The 23810-nt window shown below is 42.0% G+C and overlaps 1 protein-coding gene across 2 annotated transcripts; it reads right to left on the reverse strand.

Annotated features, from left to right (window-relative positions):
- Positions 1 to 474: 474 nt before the first annotated feature.
- On the reverse strand, positions 475 to 23188 carry LOC127944449 (bromodomain adjacent to zinc finger domain protein 2A). Of its 2 annotated transcripts, none has more exons than XM_052540363.1 (30): positions 23006 to 23188; positions 19950 to 20079; positions 19069 to 19824; positions 16328 to 17989; positions 15476 to 15688; positions 14980 to 15363; positions 14819 to 14879; positions 13627 to 13735; positions 13414 to 13521; positions 13096 to 13318; positions 12805 to 12866; positions 12656 to 12721; positions 11157 to 11540; positions 10502 to 10756; positions 9990 to 10204; positions 9820 to 9894; positions 9430 to 9601; positions 8960 to 9022; positions 8579 to 8723; positions 5959 to 6599; positions 5661 to 5865; positions 5255 to 5410; positions 5010 to 5164; positions 4742 to 4807; positions 3848 to 4134; positions 3548 to 3683; positions 3235 to 3381; positions 2869 to 3089; positions 2508 to 2651; positions 475 to 2232 (listed from the first exon to the last, which is right to left on the reverse strand). In XM_052540363.1, the coding sequence occupies exons 2-30, from the start codon at positions 20077 to 20079 to the stop codon at positions 2073 to 2075; spliced, it is 7401 nt and encodes a 2466-aa protein (XP_052396323.1). In that variant the 5' UTR covers positions 23006 to 23188; the 3' UTR covers positions 475 to 2072. The 2 variants fall into 2 exon arrangements, with proteins under 2 accessions (XP_052396323.1, XP_052396324.1); XM_052540364.1 differs by having other exon boundaries at positions 22897 to 23188.
- Between the last annotated feature and the right edge of the window lie 622 nt (positions 23189 to 23810).

Consider the following 23810-nt stretch of genomic DNA (forward strand, 5'->3'; position numbering starts at 1 on the left):
ACCACAGTTTATCATTGTTGTATGTCAGATAAGTCTTGGCAGGAAGGCACATATCCTTAGAAACTGATGTTTGATGTTACGTCTCTGCACACATTAAAGATTAGCAGACAAAATGTCAGTTCATTAAGCTCATAAAAGAAGTCTCCTCCATTGTCATCCATTCAAAACACTAAAGCTGCTTCCGCCTATATACGGTTTGAATAGGTACTGTATTTGAATTGCTTACTATTTTCAATAGCTATAATAAAGTAACAAGTTGGAATAAGAACTTTTTAACCATTAAAAGGCACAGTGTTTTTCATAAAATATAACTAGCTCAATATTAACTTTTTTTTTGTTGAATTACTATAGAAAAGTTATCTCTGCAATCATGGGAAGTGCTGATGTTTGGAGCATTCTTGCTTGAATTATTGCTTAAACATATTAAACTTCATTACCAGACTCAATTCAGTTTATACAAATGTAGGAGACAAGTTTTCGTCTACTAGATGTGGGTTTATTTCCGCTTACAGTACATTCTACAGATGCACGTGTGTTACATTACCTTGAAACAACATGGTCATTTAATGTCGCCTCTTAAAAACGATATATTGGTCCTAAAAATATAGAAAGGAACAAAATGTAAAGTCACAAAAACTGTACATTATTAAAAATTCACTAGACACCACATTTGGTTGAGTTCTCTCATACTGTCTTCGGTTTTACAGTCTGTAAAAAAAAAAAAGAAAGAATAGCAAATATGTCACCCTTCAAAGTGATTGATGCACTTCTTACTGCACAAATCCAGTTCAGTGTATGAAAGCCTGGGAAATGAACATGTATAGTGTGCTCTACTGTACTCCTCGAAAAACTGAATGAGAGTTTGTAAGAGGGGAACCCTTTTGTGTCAGTTACACCAGTAATAATACAAGGCATTTTCATTTGAGAAAGCATGGTTTATGTTAAAAGACAATTTCCTTTTTAAGGGAGTTGGTCCAGGTTCAAACACACACACGCATAATTAAAACACATAAAACAGTCTAAACATTTGAGGATGTGATGGTTTCAGAAACCCTACAAACTGCCATGTTCATAAAAACCAAGAGCAAAGCAGATCAATCATACTGAAGAGACAGCAAAGATATTGTTCTGTTGAAAAACAAAACTATACTGCCATAAGTACGCACATATCCTTTCCATATAAACCAATATCAATAGTCTAAAGTTTTTTTCCCCCACAGACAATAATCAAACATCAAGCAAAAGCTTTGAATCTAGCTAGCAGAGCTTAAAAACAAGAAAGTTATCATTGTAACAGTTCTGCTGCAGGCATTACATCAGATTTCCTTATGAATAAAAACTGATTTCTTTCTGGGTTTTGGGGGCATGACAGAAAAATGTACCTAGTAAAAGATGGCAGTCGTCCAGTTTATAAGACCAATACTCTAGAAGCAAAAGATGTGATGAGTTACACATGATAAAGTGTGTTTACTGGCCATTTCATGAGTCACCATACATCTCTCTACGACGTGGTCTGTACAGAATCACTACAGTCTATTGCTATTAAATAATCCAGACTATTATTTTCTGTCTTTAAGTGTATATATATATAGTATATACTAAAAAATATACTGAGGAAATTGCTTCTAGTCTCGAAAGCACAAGTTACATTTTCAATCGAGGGGACACAGGTGGTCCACGACCTGTACATTATGGAGCAGAAGGCTTCAAATATAATGGTTGAAAGGGTGAGATCGTCCTGATAGAGGTGTGTCTGTGACACGTGACATCAAGTGTGACCCGATCAAGTCCTGAAGAAGTACCTCTACTCCGAAGGAGTGACAGACGAAGCTGAATAGGAGACGTTTATGCACCGTAATACCAGGTGATGGAGAAATGCTTTAACCTTATCAAGAAGGGCGAGGGGAACAAACAGTTAATTGTAAAACAACAGAACATATCTATACATATATCTACATGTGTATGCATACAGAGACTGGAGGACTGGCTCTCCAGACAGTTTTTAGTAGTAATGAGCATCAAATGGGCGTGGCATTCGAGTGCTTCCTCCCATGCAGCAGGGGGCAGTGTCTCTATTTGTCATTGTTCTCGTAAAACTCCGCCCAGCGGCTCTCGAAGAAGCACCGCATGGCGTGTCCGGCCTTGCCCACCTCCGACGTGTCCTCGTTGAAGAGCTCGCAGTTGTTGAAGACCAGCTGAGCGTCGGCAGCAAACTCCTCACAGCTGCAGTACCTGAGACACACAGACGCAGCTTCACTTACTAACCAGGTTATTCACACCAAATGTATTTTTCTTAGAACATTTTTCCAGGTTTAAACATCACATGTAACAACTCAAAACCAACATACGATGGAACATCAATTTAAAAAAAATTGCAAAACATGATTCAAATGTAATTTCTAACGCATACATGAAATTAATTATTTGTATCTAAACTAATGAACACTATTCCTGAGTACAGCCGAAGAATCAGCACTGCTGTAATATTGTGTTCGGCCTTCACTCACCCTCCCTGCAGAAGTTTTTCCCTCATCGTGAGGAAGTCCATGGGGTTCTTGATGATGCGTCGGTAGCCCGGCACCAGACGGGGATTGACCGGCTCCAGGAAAGGCCAGGCGTCTGAGTGAGACTCCATTTCCATCAGAATGATCCTACAGCACATCAAACAGCTCGCTCATTACTCCATGACACACACTCATTGTTCCACGCAGTGCATTCATTCAGACTCCACTCAGAGATGCACCCACAAATCAGCTTTCAAATCATGACAACGGATGTTTATAAATAATGACAAAAGTTTAATTAAAAGGAGAAATGATATTTTGTTAAGTGGCACTCCTAGTATTCTGTGAAGGCCTGCACACTCACTCGCAGTAGGTGAGGTCCGGCTGGTTTCGTGTGGCCATCCGTCTGCGTTTGGAGGGAGAGATGCTCGTCCCACTCGAGGAAGCTGGAGTGTCTTTTTGTCGTGTGGTCACGCCTCGCCTGTACCCATCGTCCTCCTCTGAACTATCCTCCGCAAACCGCCGTTTCCGCACGTTCGATCTCTTCCGCGATGAACGCTGTGATCTCGGAGCTTCACCGTTTTCCTGAAAAAACAATGTTCCTTAATTTTTCTTATAATGTTTGAATTGCGGTTTTTTTTTTTGTCTATGTTTACAATATGAATCACATGACGCGTCAGATACTTAAAACGTTTTGTTCGTCAAATTTGAAACATCTTGGTAATGTTACCTTGGCTACGCAGGTGGGACAGAACCAATCGCCTTCGGGCACCTGCATGACCTTTGGCCTCAGGCAGAACATGTGACAGCCACGATCACAGCCGTCACACAAGAGCAGGTACTCGTCATCATCGCCCTTACGGCACACCTGACACGTCTGGGGACACATTAACAACAGTTAAAAACAAAACTACGGACCTGTGGACAGAATTTTAAAATGCAGACTTAAGCCACCTATTTTAGTGATACCTGTCAAGTATGTATATAAAGAAATGGTATATAATATATAGTTCTGGAACAGGCTCATGTGTGTGTGCTCTCACCACTTTGACGACGGATCTCTCCCAGGCGATGGCTTTCTCCAGCTGCAGCAGACAGAGAGAGAGCTGAGACGCACTGCGACAGCGGTCCAGGGCCTGCCGCCACGTCTTCAACCGCGGTGTGATCTCACTTTCCAAGCTACAGAGACACACACACACACACACATGACTGATTTCCCCTTTTATTGTGCTGTAGAATTTGGAGCAATGATGTGTTTTTGATGAAGGCTGAAAGATATGATCATGTTGGGTAACAAAGAAGTGGAAATCCATCTCTTTTTGAAGAGCCTGACTCTGACCCACCTGACAGCATCTAGCGGGACCTCCTCTCCGCCGGGGGGAGGGGTGAGAGGAGCCAGGCGCACCACCTCAGACAGGTTCCACAGCGGCTCCTTCAGATAGCGGCGCTCGATGTTACGCTCCAGATTAGTCAAGCGGAGGACGGCCAGGTCCAGGGGGTTGCTGGGAACCCGCAGGAGGTCGGACCATTCCCTCTTGGTCCTGACCATCCAGTCGTCCTTGGGGTCAAGCTCGTGCTCGTAATACTGCAGGTCCTCCCGCGTGGAGTCCGCCTCGGGAGGGGTATACATCTGAATGGGAATATTACAACAAATTCAACCTAAAAACCTAGGGTAAATCATAATAAAACACCATAAATCTAAATCTCTCTCTCCGTAGTAGTAGGGATGTGCATCTTCATAACTGAGTCTGATGCAATACGCATCTTGAAAGAATAAAGATACATATGAAGCAGCTACTGATGCAATGCGATACAATTCATCCCTATTTAGATTTAGTGCGAGCTGATTTCAATTCCATTCAACACAATGCAATTCAATGCAACACGATGCACTGGAAAAACAAATATGCTGCTATGCAATTCAATATGGTACAGAAAGACGCCTCTGACTCTGTAGTGCTGTGATGCAATATATTCACACACAAGCGGTGAAGAGAGAACGCCCTTGAGAAGCAGTTTAGAGAGGAGAAATCAGTCTACATATAAAATAATAGTCACTTTCTAAATAATCAAAAATCACAGCTATGAATTAAGCACAACCCTGACAATTAACTTTTAATTTAAGAACTCTTTAAGCAATTCGTCAGGTTGCGTCATACTCATCAAGAGTAATTCACGGAGCAGTTTCCTCTATTAAAGGACAGATAAGAGAGCACAGGGTGTGTGGTTTTCACTACCTGGAATTGAGAGCATGATGACTCCTGACTAGCCTCACTGTCGCTCTCTGCATTGGGAATGGAGACCTGGAAAAGAAGATTGTGTATATGGTTATTAAGTGAGTGTGCTGTAAATCTAGTGCCACTCGGTGGTCACTAAAGGAGCAAGAGCGTAGTGCACAGGTCTGACACACAGATGTGTTTGATTAGGGTTGTAGCTAAACTCTGCAGGACAGGGAGTCCCCAGGCCTGAAGTCCTCTACTGTGATGGTTTCAAGGTTTTCTTTACCTTGAGCTGAAGGTCTGCACCGACTACTCTCTGCTCCAGATCTTCCACCCACTGGAGGACACCGATGTCTAACTGCAGGACTCTCTCCTGCTCACTCCACGCCTGTTTAGACGCCTCCAGCAGGGCATCCTCCACCGTGCTCTGGAAGATGGGATCTGGGAGGAAACAATGGAAGAGAATGCATTTATCATGCCCCCATCAACCCAAGCCTGGAGTCACTCTCTGCATGTGCTGCCGCTCCTCACCGGTGACGGGCCGCCTGCAGACCTCAGACAGATACTCCATGTGTTTGGAGAGGTGTTTGTGGAGCACTTTCTCACGGATGCCTCGAGGGTGGAGTGCGCTCACGACGGCTGTCAGCTCCTCCGGTTCTCTGATCCACCACCAGCCCTTCACCATTTCTGTAGGACAGAGAGAGAGAGAGAGAGAGAGAGAGAGAGAGAGAGAGAGCCAATGAACGCTGCTCTGCGGGACTCCAAGAGCTTTAGGATGACATTCATGATACACAAATATGACATTTTGCTTGGCGAGTAAACAATATGTTAAAAATGTAAATTAATTATATTCTCATCTATGAATGCAAGATGGCCAAAAACACAGGTCATCCTTGTTGTCCAGTCCAGCATGACCCCTGTAACCCCTCGCACTCACCTAGAGGAACAGGCTTCACCACCAGCTGCGTGAAGTACTTCAGCTGCACCTCTTGGAAGAGATTGGAGCGAGGTCTGCCACGCCTCTTCGCCGCACTGGAGCGAGCGTGAGCTCGGGACGTCCCGCTGCTTCTCCTGCGCCTCCTCACGGCCCTGGGAGCTGGAGTGGAGCACACCTGAGGAAGAGGAGGAGTTTCCGTCTGCATCTGTGGATGAGGACAAACAGGGAAGCGATCAGAAGGAGAAAGGTTCGGCAATCAGAAGATTTAGAAACTTTCTGATATTATTAAAGGGTGAACCTGTGTTGTGGGAGGCTGTGGTGGAGCAGGAGCGAGCGGGTCAGTATCGGGGGGTGCTGGAGTGTCTTCAGGGGGTGATGAAGCGGGCGCAGGTGTGTTCTCACACGGCTGGGAGATCGACGTCTCGTCGCACGGCTCCTTCGGCAGCAGATTGAACCACTGGCCTTGTTTCTCTGCCTGCTCCCTCATGCTGTCCTCCGGCTGGCTGTTATCCTCGCCCTGACCGGCTCCTGACGCTGTGATCGGGGCGCTGCTGTCGGCCTCTGTGTCCTGCGGCTGCTCGAGAGGCGTCTGGAAAGAGAGCTGAGGGGGATCCTGCACAGGAGAGCTGAGAGTCGAATCCTCTGCTGCTGATCTGCTGCTGCGGCGGCGCCGTCGGTTCTTGGCCTCTCGAAGGTGGAGCTCCACTTCTGGTTTGATCTTGCGTGGGCGTCCCCGTCCTCGATGGCTGCTCATCAGAGAGGCCTCGCCGGGGAGGGGATCCGCCTCTGTGGGGGTAAGCGGGGACACTCGGGGAGAAGATGGGGGATGCACGCCAAAAGCCGGAGAGAGGGGAGGCTCAGCTTTTACCTCGCTCTTCACTGGAGTTATGACCTTCACGTAAGTCACAGGTTCATCGCTGACCGTCACTTCATCTGACGCTGAACACAAAGAATAAATAACTGCACATTAACATGGTCATAAATAGGGCTGCACAATGATGTTCGCAAATTAATAAATTCAGACAGCCACAAAGTATAGTAATTTACCATTTTTTTTTGTATTCATTTTACAGTTGAAATGTACAACGGTTTTATTTTATATAAATTATTTTACATAAAATTAAATATAAAATAAAAACAAACAATATTACTGTAATTTTAATTTTGTTTTCAGTTAATTTTATATTTTATTTAGTCCTACTACTACTAGTAATAAATTACATCACAAAATATTTGGCAAACAATGTGTGCAGCAAACCTGAATATTTTTAAGCGCATTAAATATTAATGTGGGTAAAAGCTAGAGCTTCACATTTAAGTAGGGAGGCACCGGTTGACCAGCCATAAACCGTTTTTTGGTATTTTTCAGCCAATTTTTCCAGAAGTGCGCCCGCGTGCACAGACTACATTGTAATAATTCGCTATCATATCATGTGTGGAAGTAATTCGGAATCTGTGCGCAGGACACGGGCAGCCGATCAGCACTGGAAGTGCAGAGCTTCAAGTCTGAGGCACAGATAGCAGGAAGCAAACAGCCGTTGGTGTACTGACGCGTGAGCAGACTGTACCGGTACCTGCACAAGCAAAGACAGTGAAGGGATGTTCAGCTCAACTTCTCGCGTGTTGGATGAGAAACGAAACGACTAAAATATGACAAAACGGGAAAGTTTTTTTTTTTTTTGTGAAGTAGAACTTGCACACGTTTGAAAAGCCAGAAATAAACGTCAGCTCGGAGTCTGCATTAAGATGATTATTTTTTTTGACCTTAAAATTACACTACTTCATTTGATTTAAAAATCACCTGCTGTAGCACACTGAAAAAAAGTGTTTCATTCATTCAATACATTTTTTTTTTACTTGAGCCAGTATTTATTTTTCATTTGCTCAAGTAAAAAATATAGATTAATCATTACCCTAATTGTTTTTTTAATTGGATGAATGAGAAACTTTGCATCTTTGTTTTATTCGCACCAACATTAATTGTTTTTAACATTTTAGAATAATGTATTTATATAGCATACTTTTATTTAGTCTCACTGATAAAGACCTTTTTTTATTTAAAACCAAATTTAAAAACTAAAACATATACTGAATGCTGATTAAGACATATCTTATTGAATGTGTGTTGATTGTGTTGTTTGGACTGTAGAACTATTGCCTTTAATTTCACACGGTTACAGTTAATCTTTTAATTTAAGGCCAGTTCAATGTAGTTTCAACACAATTCAAAAACAAAAGCTAAATGCTGATGTCTGTAACATCTGTGTTTGTATTGAATGTAGACTTTGCAGTTACTGTCGTTCATTTCAGATGGTTACAGTTACTGTTTTCAATAGCCAAAAGCTAGTTTGGCCTATTAAATACCAAATAAACATCTCGTTTATGTATACTTTCCTTCTTTCTTGTTTGTTGCTTAAAGAAAAAAAAAAAAAATAGGTATCGGAATCGGTCAAGATAAATTCATGATCGGTGCATCACTACATTTAAGACTAAAAATATACACATATATACATAGACTGTGTAATTTTACAGGTGTGATGTAATTTTTTTTTATTTGGTGGTACTACAAAATCTTGCAGCCCTAGTAACAAGAAAACCAAGAAAAAAAAAAACTCAACTTCGGAATCATTAGGGACAAATTCTAGTATGATTCAGGGAGTACAAATTAGATTCATAATGCTTCAATGCCTTCTGTATCTTTTGCAGTTCTATGGTGCTCATTTTTGAAGTTTTGTCCTGCCTGCATATGGTATTATAATAACCTGAATCATTTTGAGAGAAGAACCGTGATTCATGTGTGACTCCACAGTCTAGGTGGCATTAGATAAAGTACAGACTGTAAGGAGATCGTAAGAGTCGCAGCGGGGACGAGGCCTAGATCTCAAAGACTAACTGCATGCTGGGAAGTGTCCACTCACCCAGGATGTCCTCGGCTCCCTCCACGAGGACACATCCCATGTAGGGCAGCAGCAAGTACCTGCGGCGGTACCGATCCTGCCCCAGAGACACGGCCCGCATCGAGTGAGACGACTGCTGCAGCTTCTTACGGAAAAACACTTGACGCTGAGAGACCAGAAACAATCATCTGTTACTCAAAATAAAGATCAATAAACATCAATTCTATTCTAATCCGTTCTAATATTAATATTTTTTTTTACTGAATACAAACAAGTACAGAATGAACAGTGTTATTAATCCTGTCAGTGTTGATCCAAGTGTGAGAAATCTGTGCTATCTCCAAAAAAAGTCACTTCTGAGATTTAGGAGGATCCGCATCTGCATCTCTCTGGATATTTTACCTTGGTCAGTTTATCAATCTGACGCTCCAGCTCAGCAACGCTGCAAGAATTGGGACTCTCAATCTGTGAGAAAACAAAAACATCAAATATTAACACAAAACAGTTAAACCAGGTAACACCTCTGAACAACCTTTTTTAGTTCTTGAAGTAACCCCTGACATTTTAATCTAATATTTCATATTAATCTAATATTTAGCAACACATTTTCAAGTTCACATTTCTCCGGTGTTGTTTAACGGTCAAATGACATTCAGGTTATTCTGAATTTTTTTATATTTATTTGCATTTTTACATTATGATTTCATTAATTTTAAGCTTTTCGTTAATTTACAAACCCCCTGGAGCCCCCTCATGAATCCCTGTCCACCGAGCAGCTGCAGTCAGTCCGCCGTTTCTCTTTTATGAACCAGTTTTAGCACAAGCACAGTTTGCAGCTCGACTCTAGCTTTCTCAAGCACTAGGTCCTGTACCTCGGGGTGTTTGGGCTCCTCTTTGGCCTTGCGGCGTCTCCCTCTCTCCAGCACGCAGCTCTCCTCGATGCTCTCCTCCTCGGCCCCCCCCACACGAGCGCTGCGCCGGCGCTCCTCGAAGCACAGCTCCTCCTCCGGACGGCCCGTCTTACGCATCAGCGCAGCCTTCAGTCTGCTCAGACACACACACACATTCATGAGAACGAAGAAGAGCTGCTTTCACACCTGCTCCACCCCAGATTTCGATTTCACCCTCCTCACACATCACACACGACTCTTATTTTAGCATCTGAACTGCAATATGTTTGTGTCATCATTGTGAGTAATTCAGCAATTTAGAAAGAAATCCTAGTGGTTGCTCAATACATTGCCAAGAAGCAGCGGTCTTACTTGCGTAGTTTGCCTTCTATAATCCACTTGTTTTTCCTGTAGGTTGCCATATTCTCTAGCGTGTTATCAATCTCCCTACAGAAACAGAACGGTTTGGAAATGAAAATGAGGTTCACGCAAGCAGATCTCCAAATCTCCTTTAAATGATGAGGACTGAAATTCCCGCTGACCTGGTGATGATGTTGCTGGCGTTGAGCTCCTCCACCAGGAAGGCCAGTATGGAGGCTTTGGCGTCGGGTTTGAGGGTCTGGAAGCTCTTTGTACGCAGACTGTTACACACCTCCAACTCAAAGCCATGGGCTTCCAGAAAGATCCGCAGCACCTCGGACACAGTGCTGTGACTCAGCTCCAGATCCACCAGCTTCTCCCCCAGGATCTTCACAGACTGAGACACAACCAGCCCTCATTAAATCACTGACAATCACGTGCCTTAAATTTAGGGTGAAACCCACCCCACGTTATTTCCCACTGAGCATTCACCTGTTTTCCAGCAAGGTTTCTATTGAAGTATAACACGAATTGAAAATACTTATTCTGTGGATGCAGTTTCTTGTTGGTTTTTAAGGCTGATGTTTGGTTTAAAGTAATTTTAAACATGTTTAGATTTACGTTTCAGACTTGTTTTTGACATTGCTATAAATGGAAATCAACTCAATGCACTGATATCACACAAAAGGCACACCTGGTAGTATGAGGGCAGTCCCGGGTCGTGCAGAGCGGCCTCCACCAGTTTAATGAGCAGGTCCAGGAGCTCTCCTTGGCTCTTCTCCATGCCGAGGAGCCCTTCCTGCAGCACGCTCAGGCTGGGAATATCCTTGGGCACCTGGAGCCCCAGAATCTTCCCGTAACCGTGCAGGAACTCAACCACCCTCAAACAATTGGAGAAGGCCAAACCCGAAAGCACCAGTCCTGGTATCCGTGTCAGCTGTGGGAGGGGCTACAGAGGGAGAGAGAAGACCACTCAAGTTGAGTAACTGTTGGACCCTAAAATAAATGGCAAATTTCAGGATGAATCTAGTGCACTTGTGTCGAGCACCAATAAATGAAGTATACTTGACAATTCCAGTGTTCAGCTGTAGGCACACGCTAAGCATTTCATATCAAAACTGAAGCATACTTTAGTGCCCTTCAGACCCTTAGGCTGTAATCGTGTCACACAACATCTCTTTTAGTGTGGAAAGACAAATCACATGCTTCTGTAATGCATCAAGTTACTCTAAACTCCAGCAGTCACTGCTTGGGGATTTGGTTCTTTAACTGGAAACATTAATCTAAGAAAGAAGAGAGCATCAAAGTGGCTAAGCGAGGAATCTCATGTCCTCAGCACAACCTCTCACCGTGTGGTCAGGGAGACACATGTCCTCTGCAGGCTTCTTCATCTCCTCTAAGATCATCTGCTGTCTCTTCCTCTCCTCCGCTCGTCTCTGAGCCTGCGCCCTTCGCTCCGCCTGCCTCTTTGCTGCCAGTGCTGCCTGCGCTTCGGCCTCCGCTTGAGCCTGGGCTTTGGCCAGAGCCTTGGCTTTGCTGCGGGCCCGGGCCACTTTCTTGATGGGACTGGCCTTCTCCAGGTCCAGCGCTTCTGCAGCTGGTGATACTGCGACCTTCTTCCTGCGGCCGGGCTTCTTGGGTCCCTCTGCGGCTGAGAGAGGGCTTTCAGAGGACTGGGTCTGAGACTGAGACTGGCCTTCATCATCCTGCTCCTGCTCTTTGGCTTTCTCCAACTGCACAAACACACCAGAAAACACAATCAGAGCTCACAGAACTGGGATTTACAGCTATGATTTTATGATTCCACTACATCTTGATGATGTTTCCACTTAACTTTTGACTCCAAGGATCCCCATTGACAAAGACAATATTTAAATATCCTTCAAAATATTTCTGATACTTCAGCAATAATGACAGTGGTGCTCACTTTCATTATATTATTTATTTATTTATTTATTTACACACACACACACACACACGTGTGACCCTGGACCACAAAACCAGTCATAAATCACACAGTTATATTTGTAGCAATAGCCAACAATATTCAAAATTTTTGATTATTGATCATCAAAATTATCGTTTTTTCTTTTATGCCAAAAATCATTAGGATATTACATAAAGATCATGTTCCATGAAGATATTTTGTAAATTTCCTGCCATAAATATATAAAACAATTTATTATTCATTATATGCATTGCTAAGGACTTAATTTGGATAACTTTAAAGGTGATATTCTCAATATTTATATTTTTTTTCACCCTCAAATTTCGGATTTTCAAATCTCTGCCTAATATTGTTCTGTCCTAACAAATCATACATCAATGGAAAGCTTATTTATTCAGCTTTCATGTGATAAATGTGTGTGTTTGTGTATAAATCTCAATTTAAAAAAATTTACATGCACTCAAATACATACATATTAGATCAATATACTCATTATAAAAAGATTAAATTACTTAAAGTATTTATTTTCATGAATTTTCCAGATCAATTAAATAAAAATAAAAAATAAAACAAAACATATTAAACAAATAATATGCTGAAGTAAAATTCCAGGTTCTTGGAAAAATGGCAGTTGTTAAATGGAATAAATTTAAAACAGTAGATAGGATTTCAACTTGCATCTTCATTTTTAGCAGTTCGGGTCTTTTTTTTTTATCTAAACCATCTTGCAGTCTTTGGAGGTTTTGCTGAGGCCCCCTAGTGGGTACCACAATATATTATTATTATTATTATTATTATTATTATTATTATTATTATCAACAGTTGCCATATAGTTATAATCATCATTTGAAATCATATTTTAGTTTGTAGTTCTATACATATTTGAAGAATATTTCCTACTTTGGCTTTCCGTTTCTCCAGCCGGATCTTTTTATTCTTTGCATCCTCCTTTCTTTTCAGTCTTGCCTGCGTGAGAAAAATCAGATGATCAGTTGCTTCCCAAAATAGACTTGTTATAGAAAATAATCAATAGTATAAAGTCAGCTCACCTTTCTCTTCATTTTCTTCTTGATCTTGATCAGTTTTTCTTTTTCTTCCTCTGTGAGATCCTCTGATAAACAATGAACAGAGTATTATATTTCCCAAAAAAGCTACAACTACAACATGAAGACAGAAAAGCTGTACTTCTGCACCAAGTGTATTTTTACTAAACATGCAATCCACCGAAGCGATCCGAGGACAAGTGTGTTGCTCCAGGGATGGTCAGGGGTAGTTTGCACCTCACCTCCTCATTCTTACAGCTTCTCCAGTTGAGAAATGATTTTAATATTCAGACTCACCCTTTTCCCCCAGTCTCTTCAGCAGCCTGGCGTCCACTTTGCTGAGCAGATCCTCCATCTTGGGCTTGGGAGGTCGGCCTGGCCGTCTACCTGGGGCTCCTCTGGCTCGGCAGCCACGGGAACGAGGCTCTTTGTCTGGATTTGGTGGACGACCGCGTTTGCCGGTTATTGCCATGATCATGGAGGGCACTTCCTCATTGGCGAGGAGGAACCATTTCAAACCCTGTTACAAATTAAAGAGCGATGACACGTTTCGAAACAGCATAATGATCAAGGATGCTGCTGCTAAAAACCACCTGTAGACATCTTCATACACACCTCAGGGCCTTCCCGCTCCTCGTAGAAGTCACCCACTGGCATGCGTGGACTGAAGCTGAAGTGCTCTCTGGAAACGCCCTGGAGAGCACCGGGATGCCTCGTCAGATACTGGAGAGAAAAAAGCACCCGGATGAAGACGGAAGCCTTGTAATCGCTCATGCAGATTGTGTTACAGTGGTATTGTGGGTGATCATGTGGAGTGACGGCTCTCACCTTGATGACCTCGGGGAACTGCTTCATCCTCCGGCCGCAGGGGCTGTAGTACCACGTCTCTCCTTTCAGGCGGTCCTCGAGCCTCCGGACCCGAATCTCTCGCCTCCAGCTAGAAAATAGGAAGCACAGCATGTGAAACAGGAGCGCCATCCCAGAGAATATGAGGGCGAGTAATTAATGACAGTACTTCCTTTTTTTTTGGGGGGGGGGGGGGGTGAACTATCCCTATAAGCCTACCCAATACCTAAACTACTACAACTAGCTTACTTTTCTATCAGTAAGATGCAAATTAGAAGTGTATTGAAGGAAAACCTTTAGTTAATGGTGAACAGTTGTTAACCAATCTGGCTTTTTTTATAATTATTTTGAGAAGAGTGGATTTCTATTTGTAGTATGCTAGCTACCATGTGACCCTGGAGCACAAAACAAGTCTCAAGTCTCTGGGTATATTTGTAGCAATAAACAAAAAAAAAAAATTATAGATCTCTCTTTAATGCCCAAATCATTATGATATTAAGTAAAGATCATGATCCATGAATATATTTTGTAAATTTCCTACCGTAAATATATAAAAACTTAATTTTTGATTAGTAATATGCATTGCTAATAATCATTTGGACAACTTTAACTGTGATTTTCTCAGTATTTAGATTTTTTTTTGCACCCTCAGATTCCAGATTTTCAAATAGATGTATTCCCGGCCAAATAATGTCCTATCCTGACAAACTATATATCAATGGAAAGCTTATCTATTCATCGTTCAGCAGATGTATAAATTATGTCTTTGACATCTGAAACGTAGTTCCTGTTTTTGTTTTTTAGATTCTACAGACTCAGAGAAGTTCACAGTCAATGAACACCGCACTGGGTTTTTTTCTGGTTATTTTATTTTATTTTTTTGGTTACACAAACCATTTCTTGGCATTTTAATTCAATGTTTAAACTGTAAATTATTCCATAATTATTCATCAAGTAGTTTGAAGCAGATATTCAAAAACCTAGTGTACATTTTGTATTAATTAATTAAAAATGTATTAACTTTATCGAGGAAGAACTAATTATTTATTTGATCAACTTTCATTGCATCCCTAAAATTATTTGTATTTTTTTCAAATTAGAAGCACATTGGCTCCTTTGAAAAAGTAAGCATCAGGACCTGGGCTATTGGTACTTTAGATAAAGGACTGCTCACCCATGCTGCAAAGGAAATTGGACTTGCTCTTCAGTTGCAATCCGACGCCTTGGGGTATCACCTGAGACACACATTTCATGTTTTAATCTTAAGGGCCAGAGAACGCATATAAAAGAGGTTGAACATCGCTTAGAACAAACATCAAATTTCAAACAAGATACCTGCTGCGGAGCTGTTATCATCATTATCTTCAGTTTTCCCTTCGGAGAACTCTTGGGCTGGTTTGGGAAGCTTTGCCTCATTCACACCTTCTTTCATCTTACGCTTCCAGATCTTCTTGGGCCGGACTATGGGCTGCTCACTATTGTTCAGGCTTGAGTCATGGACAAACGTCAATGGATCACTTGGAAGGAGAGGCAGAGCATTTGAAGGAGTTGAGGTATCAGCTGGGAAGCCCTCCTGTTCCTTGGACTCCTTAGAAATTTTCCTCTTCTTCACCGCACTCAGTGAATTATCCTCGGTTTTCTTTCTCCTCCTAACCTTTTCTTGTTTCGGGCCATCAGGTGTTATCTTTTGTTTCTTGATCTTGGAATCAGGAGAGCCAACTGGAAATGAGTAAACAGAAACAGCATTTAGCATCTAACTTAATGCTGTCCTTCTGATACATTTAAAAAAACCTGTGAGCCATTAGCTATGTAAGCATGATAGTGCACATACTTTCAGCGGTAGCGATTGTCGTCTTTGGGGTTCTAGGCTTCCGTGGCTTTTTTGTTGGCATCACTATGTGGGTTTCAGACATATGTGTGGTCGTGCCTTCAACAGAACCGCTTACGACCGCTTGCAGCGCTTTAACGGTCATTAGAGAGAGTGCAGACCTTCTGTCACCTCCTGAAGCATCAGCTCCATTCTCTTTGCCAAGAATATGATCACCTGTGGGGAATACAGTGTTGGGTTTAAACAACTCACATCCAAAGATGTCCACAATACATCTGCCAAGCATTCAAACCATAATTGAATGTTTAGTGTTCAACTACACCTGAAAAAAAAGTTAAAACTACACATTTTATAGAAATTGTTTTGGATGTACAATATATAGATCCCGTAGTGGTGACCGGTTACCGGCCAACAGCAGTCATTTTTTCGCTCTCTGGGCCACTTCAGTAACTTTTGACCAAAGACATTTCCATTTTGAAATGTGAAAAATCATAGCTTTAATGGATCGGTACAAAACTCAACTTATGGCATTTGGCTTGTAAACATACAATAAAATTGAGAGCATGATTTTGGCATTATTTTTGGTCACACTTGGTCTTCGCACCACAGAAATTCAATGGGAAATAGGAAATATCTATAATCTATAAGCTAGTCTCTATTTTACCATGGGATATTACATTAATAGAGTTGAACATTTGAAAAAAAATGATCGTAATTACTGCATAAATTGATTTTTCTGAGAGAGAGAGAAAAAAAAAACACTAATAATTTCACAACATTGTTAAATGTAACCTTCAGCAAATTAACATCGATTCATTTGTTTATTAATCCATTTTTATGCACTGGAAATCTCACCTTTGATAGAGTGTGTAGAGGCATTAATCGACGCAGACAGCAGGGAGGAGTAGTTTTGTGAGCTGTCGATTAAAGAGTCATCCAGTAGAGACGTGTTATCTTTGAGGAACGCCACCTCGGTGGAACTGGTAGAGGTCATGGAGCTGTTCAAGTTTTCTTCTTCGCCAGAAGTGTCCAGCAAGTCCCTGGAGTCATCAATCATGGATCCTTCTGTAAACTTTGATTGGTCTCGAGTCTGGGAAAGACTATAAGAATCATCAAAAGTGTCCATCATTGAACTCCCATCCTTAGCTCTTGAGCTTTCAAGGTAGGTTGACTCGGCCAAGGACTGATAGTCCAGTGACGTGTCAGTGCTAAAAGAATAATTTAGAGTCTCACTTTCTCCTTTCCTTGGGGCAGCCTGATCTCTGATACTATTAGAGTCCTTTCTGCCAATGACCATAGTGTCTTTTTCAGGTTCCTTTGGAACAATGAAAGCCAGTTCAGGGTTTCTACCATGAATTTGCAACTTATGCATCTCAGCTTGGCTCTCATTGTTGGACTCCTTATTGGATGTGCCCATTATGATTCCAACTTTACTCTTTGAACCAGATGCCTCAGGTCTAGAGTGTGATTCCCCAAAGTTGTGCCGTACTAAACCATGAGAACCTATCTGCCCTGGACTGTGAGAAGAAACGTCCGCATTTGCCACTGTTTCTAAAGGCTGAGGAACAGAGCCAATGAGGGAACGAGATACATTTAGAGCAGGAGAAACATTGAGAGGTGCTGAAGATGCCGGAGAAGAATAGCTAACAGTGGGAGGTGGTGCGGATGAAGCCAGAGCGGCAACTTGAGGAGAACCAGCGACCACGGACAGAAGTGGGGAGACTGCAGGGAGAGAGACGTTATCGGCAACAGATGTTGGAGTGGAGGAAGCAGCAGGGTGTTTAGGACTCTGGCCTGTTAGAGGTGATGCCTCTTGGGGTCCTTTAAGTGGAGCCAGCGCAGGAGGAGTGGAGACAACAGATGGAGATGCAGCCAAAGACAGAGGTGTTGGAGAGACCGGTGGACTTTTTGATCCCTGGGCCTCCGGTACAGTTTGAGAAGGCACTGGCACCGTTGGAGGATGCATCAAGGTCTTAGAAGACACCAGAGAGTGGTTGTGGGAACCAGCAGGTGGAGCTCTGGAGCTCTTAGGAGAAGACATTGAAGGGGGTGTCCCAAGTCCTGCAGGTGTTCCTTCAGCTGATGAAGGTCCAGAGAATCCAGGTTTTTGGCCTAGGACCTTCTGAAGCTGTGGTGTAAGAGGAGAGGTTGGAGACGCAGATGCATTTGCACCAACACCCAAAGCTGTAGATAAAGCAAACCCTGGAGACGAAGGAGAATGTGAATCCATTGGCAGGGTCGATGTTTTCCGAGGCGGACTAGCTAGTGGTGGAGGAGGTCCAGAGACGGGGGAAGAACTAAGCTCTTTTGCAGCAGCTCCCATCTCCTGACGTTGTTTTATAGGTCTCTCCAGGTCCACAGCTGGGTGCTGCACAGCCTGGTTATAGTCGGCAGAGGAAACCGGGCCAGGGGGATTTACAGGAAAACTCTCAGTTTTGGGCAAATGTTGAGGTACAGAGCTTTTCTCGACTCCATTGAAGCCTTTATCCATTTCTTTTAAGGACTCATTCATAGAAACTACAGACCACAAAACACATATACAACAGCTGTTAGTGAGTGCCCAAAAATGTTCAGATAGGTAGCAAAAAAAAAAAAACCACATTTGTTTGTTTGAAATGCAACTAAAATTAGATTTTTAGGTCGTGGATGTGGCCTGAAAAGTAGTGCACTATGCTGTTAATGTGCAGGAAACTAGAGTTCAAACCCGACTTGGGTTATAAACAGTTGTGCAATAGCATGTGCACTGTATTCACTTCTTTACTCTCAATATTTTCCCATGTAATGAAATATAAGGCATTTGCTGTATAATCAGCATACACACATCAAAGTGGAAATTACAGTAAAGCCTCTGATAGCCGTTGTCTCTTGCTTCTCTAAGCAATTTGAAAACAGTGTGAATCAGTTCAAAGCAGAATAAAAAAAATATTAAGACACACTCAAACCGTTTTGATCTTCAGTGTGGGTGGAAAAGAGAACTGGGGCAAGATATCACCCGTTTACGGACTATCCGTCCATTTGAATCACTTCTTAATCCAAAAAGTCAACTTCCTTTGGTGAAAACACGTCTGACTGGCCTAAAATTACTTTTGTCAGAGGACAGAATGCTAGTGTTGGTGATATTAAAGGCCATTCAGGAAGTGCATGACATCACCTAAGTACAGGAAATCAGAACATGCATGATAAAACATGCTGCCATTTTTGGAATCATATTACTTACAATATGAATGCCAAAGATTGTATATTGTTTCCACAAAGCTAGCTGCAAACAAGTGAAACAATCCCGTTGAAATGCTGTAGACCTCATAAATCTTTACTAAGGCTTAATTTATGAGGACAAAAGTGAGAACTGGGCAGGAGTGCCACCATTTAAAACCACCGTTTTATAGTTAACGAAAAAAAATACACAATGTATTTTTTTTTTATTAATTAACAAAATTTAAATAAGTGATTACGTGATAAATCCACCATTCAAACCGTGTTTTTGCCAAACCAAACCAAACCAAAATTTTCACATTAAAAAGTATATAAAAATAAAACTCTAAACTATAACTGGCCTGCTTCCAACACACTGAGGGCTGTGTGTGGCAGCTGCTCACCTTGCATCTCTCTGCTCTTAGGCGAACCGCTATCAGGCACAGCAGAAGGGGACCTCATTGGGATCTGGACGTGATGGGGGCTGCTTCTTCCTCCTCCGCTGGCCACGTGATGGTGCTGAGGGCTTCCTCTGGGAGGTGTAAAGCTCTGTGCAGCGGGTGGTATCATCGGAGTCTGTGGTTGAGGCTGAGTTTGGGAATGTTGTGATGGATGCTGGTAAAACGGCAATCCATTAGGCATCACACCATAATGCTGCTGTGGCTGCTGGTGGTGTTGGAGATGATGTGCCGTTGCAGACTGGAGCTGCTGGTGATGCTGGGACGGTGGGATGCCCTGGTTGGAATATGTCCCATATATACTGTGAGAGTTATATGCCATGGGCATCGAAGATCCCCCCTGTGGCTGCTGCTGCTGCCCAGGATTTACTCTTCCCCAGTACTGCGGCCCAGCACCTGGAGGTTGCTGGGACGGTCCAATACTGCCATTGACTTGGTACGGTCCATGGCTCTGGAAGTGGTGCTGAGACTGCTGTGGTTGTACCCCACTCTGGGAGCCTGATTTCTGTTGCAACCCGAGGGGAGGGACGGGCCCCATCGCTGGGTTGTACTGAGACTGGCCCCACAGATAGTCAAACCCCATGCTGCCTGGGAGGTGATGGTTGCTCATGTGAGGATAAGAGGAAGAGGGAGGGTGGGAGCCTGGCTGGCTGCTCCCACCTGCAGTAGTGATGCCGTTCACATTCATTTGGCCATTCAGATCTGTGTGACCAACAGCATCAGTTAAAAAAACAGAGCATAAAGGACTTAAAAGCCAACATGTTTATGGATTTATAGACCACATATATGGATAAAAAATGAAATGCAAATACAAGACAGAGTCTCACTTTTCCCTTGCTGGGGGAAGCTCATGGAGGACCCGTTAGTAAAGAGAGAATCTCCTGAGGAATGCTTCAGTCCTGAGTTTGCTGACACAGAAGAGTGAGGCCCGTAGTTGAAATGGTTATTTGCTTCCATCTAGCGAAAGAAAAAAAAAATGACAGAACTGAAAGATAATACGAGGCATATTTTTAGTATTAAGATACTTTTTCTCTTATGCACAGACATCTACGTATGCCAGTTGTTGCTTGATTTCCCTGAAAAGTCTGGATCTGAATATGCCTACTAAACAGTACACAAATTCAGTATTGTTGTATCCCAAATAATGCACTATCGAGCATCATAGTATACCATACTTTTTTTTTTTCAAATAATTAAGTGCATCACCCAGGCATTTGAAGTGCATTTCTTAGTGAAGTTCTTATTATTGGAGTTTGACCACATTAACAACACGGTTTATACTACGAAATGGCACTGAATAGTGCATTAGGACACACACTGTGACACACCATATGTCAAAATTCATAGTATTAAAAAAAACTAGGAAAAAAGTGCCCAGGTGAACTACTACTTTGGGTGAGATACTGAAGTATGCATCCAAAGCACACTTTACTATCCCACATAGGCCATGGGACAGGATTTGTGCACAGCAGTAAAGCAATATAACTGGATGCCATAGGTCATGTGACAAAGCTAACAAGGCAAATGTAGTACTCCAGGATTACATTCACACTACATAGCACACTTTTTTCTCAGTTGCAAAGTTTGTTCCTCGTCAACTGAAGTGCCTACTAGAGTATGTGATTTCTGACACATTGTGATTTTCAAACAAAAAAAAGCAGCAGAAAAAAAACAACTAACAATATGACACAGCAATACGGTCTCAAATATTCAGGAAGTTTAGGGCGGGACTTTCCATTTATCCAACCAATGACAAACAGGGTGTGGGATCTATTCAAGAAACCTGCTTTAAAACTTGTCATTATAGACATTAATCACAATAAACAGCACATGTCATTTTGACCTTGGTGAAAATGAGGCTGTGAGGAATAGAATATTTCCTTTTTTACTTTTGGCGGACGCTTTTATCAGAAACGACTTACATCAGTTCATGTAAGAATCAAACCCATGACCTTGGAGTTGCTAGGGCCATGCTTCCTCTGTTTGAACAACTCAACAGGTTGTACTTTAGTTTACCTTGGTGTCTGTCACTCTCTGTCAAACCATTAAAAATATATTACACCAAAAAAAAAGTCTAAACAAAAAAAGTTAAACCCACAGAGTCATAAATCCTTCCAAATAACCTGGCTTCTATTTTAATAATACCACAATTACTTTTTTAAACAACAGGCAGATCCTTATCTTCCTGTACTAAAAATCTGCAGATTCCAACTCCAACTCGTGTAATGTTCATGAACCAGAATGCTGAAGACAGAGGCTGAGTTTCAAAACCTCGCGATCTAACTATACTCGTTTATCAGCGGTGCTGGCGCGAACAGAACGTTCTAATTGGAGTTTCGGCATCCTTGAGAACGCACCGAACGTTCGAAACGAAGAACGCTGTGCAGGTCTCCGGTGTGCGAGGTTCTGACACGCAGCCAGCGAGCACTGCTGCGGCGGACATCACAAATATTGCTCTTCACATCTCCTCTCAACATAAAATGTCGCAGATAAAGCCGATGGGATCCCGAGCAATCGCGTTAAATAGCACGCATCTCACGCGCAGACCTCATGATGAACACAAGCGTCAATGACTACACCTGAAACAGAAGGCAGTCCTGGACATTTTTATGTTTAAATGACCCGTTTAAACGACATGTTTAAATGACCTCACGTTAGATGTATGCATTTATATCAAATCCGGCACTAATTATTGTATGCGCGTCCATCATTACCCTCGCAGCTACAGTAAACATCAAACTTAAAACTGATTTCATTCAGAAAGGCCGTGCTTCCACACAACGTCACTAAAAGCAACACATAACGTTACTTTAAAAGTATCAGACGGGATATGTGAATAAAGAAACAAGGAGATGTGGGAATCGGTTAGCATGGAGGCTAACCTCCACACATGACCACGCGCTGCTACACACACATAAATATATATATCCACATTTTATAAAACTTCTCCAACACTAAAACACCGCAACTCAGCTTAAACCAGCTCAAATCTGCTCTAGCTCGGTTTCTCCGTCTCTTTCAGAGAACTTCACTCTTACACGATCACATTTAACATATAAAACGGAGAAAAAGAAACGAGACGCGGCTAAACAACAAACACAAAAACGAAAACAAGAAGCCACTGCTTTGTGATAAAAGACTAAGTGTATATTCAGACACATTGCCACAAATACAGATATAGGTAAAGCGTTTTAGTGATGTCCATGATGAACCCCTAGAGACATACAGACACTTATAAACGATATTCTGACATGAAGTTTGATTAAAGTGCTGTGTTTGTATCAGTGGCGATGTCGTGACAGAATGAGGCCTGTGTCCCGCATCACAATGATCCTCGCGAGCGCTTATGAGACAATATACAAGATTAGCATTAACGTTAATTCAAAATCGAGCAGTATGAATGAAATTGGGCTCGAATTCACTTTAGCAGCGTTTAATCATCGATGAAAGTGGTGTAAACGAAAGCACCAGCTCTTATTTACATAACCACGGGTTTATGCGTTATTTAAATAATTAAATACGTACAGATAAAACGGGCTGATTATATAAATACAAGAGGGTTTGTGGTCTGTAAGACATTAGGGGAGCTTATGATGCTTTTACAGCTCGAATGCGGTGTTAAAACAGACGCTCATCATCTCGTCTCAGAAGGTCATCTTTCGTTGATTAATTCAGGTCATTTTCTCGATATACGGCGAGAGAAAATGAGGCAGCATCACCCACACTACACACTCTCAAAAGTTTCCCCGTATAATGATAATAAAACTGTCCAACCTTAAACCCGCCGACCGCTCAGGAGACGGGGAGAGTGTCCCCCGGTAAAGGACCGATGTGGATGAAGAGGGTGTAAGCGGTGTGAATAAAAAACTGGTAAATCGCTAACCTTTGGGTCTCAGATTTGCGAACATGGCTGGTAATGTTTGAGCGCAGCCATGATCACAGACGACAGAGAAAGAGCGAGCCGAAAGAGGAAGTGAGTGACGGCTGGAGCACCGCGCGCCTCCGGGTCTTAACGCCCGCTGGATGCGCTCCGACCGCGACCAGACACCGGGACCTCTGCCCTACACGAACCATGCTCTCAGAGGAAACAACAATACACCACAGCACCCGTGTGCACAAGAAGTGTGCAACTTGTGCTCAATAGGCACTTAAAATAACTGAAATAAAAGGTCACTTAAGAGAGTTCATTTTCATGACACTTAAATACACTTAAAAAAGTCAGTCAAAGTTTATTTATAAAGGCCTTAAAAAAAAACAATAGAGTAGTCTTCCTGATAATGTTCGGGGTTGAAACACACTCTCTCTGTTTATATCTAAATTAAAAACACATCTCTTTGATGCTAACCCTGAAACAACATACAGGACTAACAAATATTGCTACTTACTATGCAATCACATAATAATTGCTGTTAATAGTGTTCATCGTCTGGTTGACTATGTCTTGTATAAATTTAGCTGATAATTGATTAAAAAAAATACTGCAAACAATTATAATGTAACAAAACATTTCTATTTCAAATAATCTGTTCTTTAGAATTTTATTTATCAAAGAATCATGAAAAAAGACAATGTTTCATACTTTCCACAAAAGTATTACTTTATAATAATTATAACCAAATTATTATTAAACTTTTCCACAAAAAAAGAAAAAAAAAACATATATATCTATATATATATATATATATATA

The sequence above is a fragment of the Carassius gibelio genome, chromosome A23 (genome assembly GCF_023724105.1).
Source record: "Carassius gibelio isolate Cgi1373 ecotype wild population from Czech Republic chromosome A23, carGib1.2-hapl.c, whole genome shotgun sequence".
Lineage (NCBI taxonomy): Eukaryota > Metazoa > Chordata > Actinopteri > Cypriniformes > Cyprinidae > Carassius > Carassius gibelio.